This window comes from Neopelma chrysocephalum, unplaced genomic scaffold (assembly GCF_003984885.1).
Source record: "Neopelma chrysocephalum unplaced genomic scaffold, ASM398488v2 Primary Assembly neopelma1_96364, whole genome shotgun sequence".
NCBI classification, from domain to species: domain Eukaryota; kingdom Metazoa; phylum Chordata; class Aves; order Passeriformes; family Pipridae; genus Neopelma; species Neopelma chrysocephalum.
The window spans coordinates 1-6,514 of NW_020925012.1; the positions used below are offsets into that span (position 1 = coordinate 1).

Here is a 6,514-nt window from a genome sequence, read left to right on the forward strand (position 1 = left end):
AGGATTTGTCCTTCCCAAAGCTTGGGCGGATGGAGGAGGAGGCTGCGAGGAAGAGGAAGATGCCTTGGGCCCCCCAGGCAGGTGAGGAGGAAGTCAGTGGCCCTTTGGGCGGGTGTTGTGCTGGCTCTGGCAGCCCAGCATGGCCCCCGGCTGCAGGACAACCCCGCTGCCGCCGCCGTCCTGCCGGGGCCGGAGTTGGGGGGATGTCCTTGGCCTTCCCTGTGGGCCGGAGGCAAATCCCCTCCCTGTCCTTCTTGCTTCCTGCCCCAGGCCCCGAGCTGAGGACGGAGAGCCCGGAGGACAAATCCCCCTGTGAGACCCTGGTGGGAGAGGACGTTTTGAAGGGCTCCATGGCACAGGAAGGCAGCGGGGAGGAAAAGGTCCAGAGATCCCCGTGCAGGAGGGGCTCCAAATCCAGCCCAGGGTGCTCTGAGGAGGAAAGACCCAGCATGTGCCAGGAAGGCGGCCAGAGCTTGAGGGGGAGCTGTGACCTGGTGGTCCCTGAGCAGCCTCCCAGCAGGCAGAAGCCCTTCAGGTGCTTGGAATGTGGGAAGAGCTTCAGTAGCATCTCCCACCTGACTTGACACCAGCACATCCACACTGGGGCACGTCCCTACATGTGTGGAGAATGTGGGAAGAGCTTCAGCCAGAGATATCACCTCTCCACCCACCAGCAGACCCACAGTGGGGAGCGACCCTACACATGTAGGGAATGTGGGAAGAGCTTCAGCCAGAGCTATCACCTCCACATCCACCAGCGCATCCACACTGGGGAATGTCCCTACACATGTAGGGAATGTGAGAAGAGCTTCAGTGACAGCTCCACACTCCGCAAACACCAGCGCATTCACACTGGGGAACGGCCCTACAAGTGCTTGGAATGTGGGAAGAGGTTTCAGACCAGCTCACATCTCCTCAGGCATGAGCGGACGCACACGGATGAGAGGCCCTTCCGCTGCACCGACTGCGGGAAGAGCTTCAACCTGAACTCCCATCTTGTCACCCACCGGCGCATCCACACCGGGGAGAGGCCCTACAAGTGTGGGGAGTGTGGGAAGAGCTTCACCCAGAGCGGTGCCTTGACCAGACACCAACAGACCCACCAGTAAGAGAAGCCCTACCAGTGCCCCGACTGCGGGAAGAGCTTCAGCCGCTGCTTCCACCCCAAATGAAGCCCCTGATGGTGAGGCAACCCCTGGAGTCCAGTGACTGTCAGTCCATCCCTTTCGACCAGAAAGGGCCAGTCCCCTTTCCCAGGGGCAGGTTCTTCCAACAGAACCCTTCTTGGGGGTGTGTGTGGAGATTCCTGCCTTGGCTGGTGAACCCCCAAGGTCACTGCTGGAGGTTGAGAGCAGAGATCTCCCCACCAGCGTTGGTCTGGGGGAGTTCCATCCATCTCTAATTAAGAATTCTTGCTTTTGTGCCAGCTTGAGTAGAATTGCTTCAACAATTGCTTTAGTGTAGAGCACTGTCCTATCTTATCCTGTACTCCTGGTACTTTTAGTGTTTGTATTGTGCAGTAAATAATTCTGATGAAGATCTTTTGTCTGATCATTTGTAACCCTAAATAAATTCATTTCTATCAATAGATCTGATTTGCCATCATTAAAACCTTGGGGCAAAAGTGGTTCAGTCACACCTCTGTAATTCCTCTAAACTGAATGTGTTGGCATAATCTGATGCCTTAAGACCCTTTTAGGTTTTTTTTATTTTTCTAATTTTTATAAGCTTTATATATAATTATAGTAGAAGTAGATTTTAGAAGTATCTATATTATATTCCTCACCCTTTAGCACAAGTAGTTTGCACATTCCTCAACCCTCTTACCCCATTCCATGCTTCCCATATCGATTCTACCCCTGAATTCAGTAGAAATGTTTAGTCTCTTGTCAAGGCAGGCCTGGTAGTTGAGAGGTTACAGTAACACTTTTGTAATCTTAAGGTAACGAGTTCAAATCCTAGTGTGTGTTTTGTTTGTGTGTTGTTGTCGTGGGTTGTGTGGATTCAAAGTTTTAAGATTCCTAAGGAATCTCCCCCTGAGTTTGGTTTTGAAACACTGGAAAACTTTGACGATCTCAAATGGGATCCTAACGTGGCAGCAAATCTGGAAGCACTGAAACGTTATCAAGACTGGGTAATTTATGGATTCCAGCGTGGGGTTCCGAAAGCGATAAAGTGGTCCAAAATGTGTGAGGTTGGACAAGATACAAATGAATCACCCACAGATTTTCTGAACGGGTTGAAGGATGTCATCAGGAAATATACTGACATGGACATAGAGTCAGATCTGGGAAAGAAAAACCTGGTGTACTTATTTGTAGGGACAGTCCACAGATGACATAAGGAAAAAATTAGAAGCTGAAATTAAATTCTGCAGGGGTGGAGAAAAAAAAGTTATAATTCCAGACACTAAATATATTGAGGCAGCTGCTCTTAGGGCCATCAATAAAATAACTGAGGACATCTACCCGGTGGTAGCCAACCCCTATACACTGTTAACCACATTGACAGAGGATTTAGGATGGTTCACTGTACTTGATCTTAAAGATGCCTTTTTCTGCATTCCTGTACACGAAGACAGCCAAGAGATTTTTGCCTTTGAGTGGGAAAATCCTGAGACAGGGAGGAAAACGCAACTAACCCGGAGAGTTCTTCCACAAGGCTTTAAGAACAGTCCAACAGTTTTTGGGAACCAGCTGGCAAAAGAACTTGAGGACTGGAGAAGACAGCGGCAAGAAGGAGTTGTCCTGCAATTTGTAACGTGGACACATGAGACCAGAGATGTGTTTAAACAACTGAAACAGTCCTTGATGTCAGCTCCAGCACTAGGATTACCAGATTTAACTAAACCTTTCGAACTGTTCACACGCGAGCAGTTGATGCCAATTTGTGCCCCAAAGAAGGCGTGGAGAAACTGCTCAGAGACGAATTTTCAGTCTATAAGCAGGAGGTATTTATTTATTTACGGCCGGGGAGCAGCCCAGGTCGCCCTGGAAGAGCTGCTCCACTACAGTAACTTACAACTGAGATTTTTATACACTTTTTGTCAAGCAATTGCATCACACATTATGAATATTCATTATATTGCAACATCTACTTTTAATATTCATAACAGGCAGAGTTGAGGCAGAGGTAGAGGTGTGGTCTCCAATTTGGGGAGAATTTCAGGGGTCGTTCCGGTTCTTCATCTTCATGAACTCAGTGTCCTTCCATCATCATCTTCATAAACTTTTGAACCTTCCCTAATTCGGATAGTTTCCTTGTGCATTTGGCAGGGATTTCCAATGTCTGGCAAGAGTACCTGATTTCTTGGCTCGTCCCTTTTCTTATCTCCCTTTGTTTCTCTTCTATATGTCCTTTTTTGTGTATGCTAGCATTTTTAGTTCTTTCTGTCCATGCTTTATGTTCTTTCATGTCAGAGTGTCCTGTATTCTAGTGAATTTATTATCTCCGCTGTTTCTTAATACTAAGTTCTCTATGATTTTACTTAAAGCCTGCATTTTGTATTTAACTTTCTAATTCCTGTATTGCTCTACTAAATTCGCATTCCAGGTTTTACCTGGCTTCACTACCGCCGCCTTTCCGTCTTCTGCTGCCCGCTCACAGTGGAAAAAAATGCCCAGCTTTCTCAGTCCCAGACCTGGGTCCAGTTGAACACTGTTTCCGAGTTTCTAGGACCCCAGCCGGGGGGCTGAGGGGGCGTGGTCCCCAGCAGGGCTCCTGCCCCTTCTCCCCTCATGCTCTCAGAACATGGCCACTTCTTCTCCAACTCCCTCATCCCCCTTCTTTTCTGCTCTGGTGTGATAAGTTTGAATTTGGCAGGGGCGCTGATTGGGTCAACATCAGGAGAGACACCACCCCCTCAGGGATTACCATTTTTTGAACTCCAGGGGGAAAAAACACCTTTTTTCCCCACCACACCCCCGGAAACCAAAGAACCAAGCCCCCACCATGGGACAGTTCAACCCCATCCGTGTGCCAAAGGCTCCTTTGGGATGTCACAGCCTATCCTCTCCAGTCCGGAATAGCCCCTGGTGACCAAAGAACCAACACCTCACACCCCACAGTGCAGCCCCACCCGTGTTCCATGGGCGCCTCTGTGATGTCACGGCCTATCCTCTCCATTCCGGAATAGCCCCTGGCAACCAAACAGCCAACGCCTCACCACCCTGAAATGCAGCCCCACCCATGTGTCATGGACCCCTTGGTGATGTCACGGCCTATCCTCTCCATTCCGGAATGGGCCTCGGCAACCAAAGAACCAACGTCCTACAACCCCAAAGTGAAGCCCCACCTGTGTGCCATGGACCCCTTTGTGATGTCACGGACTATCGTCTCCATTCCGGAATAGCCCCTGGTGACCAAAGAACCAACACCCCACACCAGCACAGTGCAGACCAAGCCATGTGCTTTGGGCCAGTTTGTTATCCTACCCATTCCGGCCTATCCTCTCCGTTCCGGAATAGCCCCCTGGGGTGGCTTGAGACCCCTAAACATCCAATTCTTTAGTCCAAGCCCCCTGCCACAACTCACCCCAGTGGGAGAGGGCTTTTCCAGACACAACACAAGACTCAAGATGGGGGGAAGGGAATTCGATTACAATTAGGACACAAAGAAATATTAGAATACATTCTAGACACAATCCTAACTCTCTCTCCTGTGATCAACCAGGATTTACAATGGATCCAATCTCTTCTCCCTCCAAGAAAAGTCCAGAAGGGAAAAAGGAAAGATCCTTTCCACTCTCAGGGCAGCAGTCTCTCTTCTTCCATGCAGCAGTCCTAGCTGAAGTTGGAGCTGGATCTCTTTCCATTCCACACAAGGGGGGGTCTCCTCTCACCTCTCTCAGCCCTTCAGCTCCAAGCAAAGGTCTCTCTCCTGTGCACTGCCATTGCTGGGACAAAAGCTCGTCTCACCACATTGATGCCTTAAGCCCCTAATGGTTTTCCTATTTTTCTACCTTATGAGTTTTATAGGTAATAGTAGTTTTTAGAAGTAGTTTTTAGAAGCAACCCTTTCTCCCTCTTCCCCGTAGCACCCCTTAGTTTATACATTCCTTAACCCTCTTACCCCATTCCATACTCCCCATATCAGCCCTATCCCCGTATCCAGTAGAAGATGTTTTGTCTCTTGTCAAGGCAAGGCCTGTTCTGTTTGGGGAACGCTTGTATCTTGGCCTAAACAGCAGGACAGAGTCAAAGAACTGGGTGACTCTGTACCCCGAAGATGATGAAGGATGATGAAGAGAGGGTCCCAAAATGCACCCCAGACCCAATTCAGAGGGTGGGCCAGGGGGTGGACCAGGCCAAAAGTTACGGGGTGGACACACTTGGGATTGGACAGATATGGTTATAAATGTAACATCTCAGGCACAGCCTGCACGTGTCGTACACCATCAATTGCCTTGGCACGATTAAACCCTTTCCTTATCTCACCCTAATTAACGGCTCCTGGATTTTTTCTTAGCCCCAACTGAGCAGGCAACATGCTGTTCCCACAGCTTGGGCTGGCACATGTACAAGGACTTGCGTCCTTTCCCACAGCTTGCCGTGGTGGGAGTTTTGCCCGGTGTGCTTCCAGTCTGCAGGTGGGAATCTTTGCCTGGATGGGTTCCCCAGACCTGCCTTACCAGCCCTGGCTTCCTGTTGGGGCTGTCTGCTCTTTCCCACAGTCTGCACAGTGCAATTCTGTCCAGGGTGCTTCTTCCAAAGCTACACCTCCCTTTAGGCCTTGGAATTAAATGCCTTCCTGTTTGTCAACAGTGCTTATATGTTGTGGTGCCTTATGGGATTTTCTTTCTTTGACAGTGTTTTGAGACAGTTCATTGTGCCCTTCAAGTCCTTACATGTGCACACACACACCACTCTCACCAGTGTCTGGTCCTCCAAAGAACACAAGCCCTGATGATTTGTAGCTCCCACTCCAGTGGTTGGCACTTGGAGCTCCCTCTGTACCCAGAGCTCAGAGCTCCCTTGTCCCAGAAAGTTTAAAGATATTGTGCCTCATTCTGCCAAGACAATCCTTGGAGAAAAGGGTCCCTCTGTGTTTCCTGGGATAAGAGCACTCTATTGTCATCTTCCAAAACTTTGAAGAGGTCCCAGAGATCTCCCAGGAAGGAATTTGGGGCCTCAAGCACATGACCCATATATAGAGGCTGAGGACTCAGGGGTCAGTGGTGTGAAGATTGAGGACAGTAGAGGAGTAGCCTGAGAGGTCTGGAAGGGGGGTGTCAGAGCTGGTGGAGCTTTTCTTCCTGGCAGAAAACAGCCTAAGAAAGAACTAGTGCCACCAAGGGCAGCTGGGGGGGCCTAGACTGGTGACAAGAAGTAAGAACTTTCCCTCTGAGGTCAGTGCTCTGGTGCAATATGTCACAAAGAAGGAGTCTGGATGAGCCCAAGGCTTTGTGTGTCCAGGAAGAGCCAGGGAGGACGCAGAGATGTCAGTGCAGGAAGGTGCCAGCCAGGTGAGGCAGCCGGGGGGATGACGACAGCCTGCAGGGAAAGGGGCAGGGCAT

General features: G+C 49.8%; 1 protein-coding gene across 1 annotated transcript; it reads left to right on the forward strand.

Annotated features, from left to right (window-relative positions):
* Positions 1-524: 524 nt before the first annotated feature.
* LOC113981274 (zinc finger protein 572-like) lies at positions 525-1,142 on the forward strand (the record flags this gene model as incomplete). Its single annotated transcript, XM_027708588.1, is given in 1 exon segment — positions 525-1,142. A coding segment is annotated over 1 exon segment (618 nt), but the record flags the coding sequence as incomplete, so codon positions are not given.
* Positions 1,143-6,514: the final 5,372 nt, after the last annotated feature.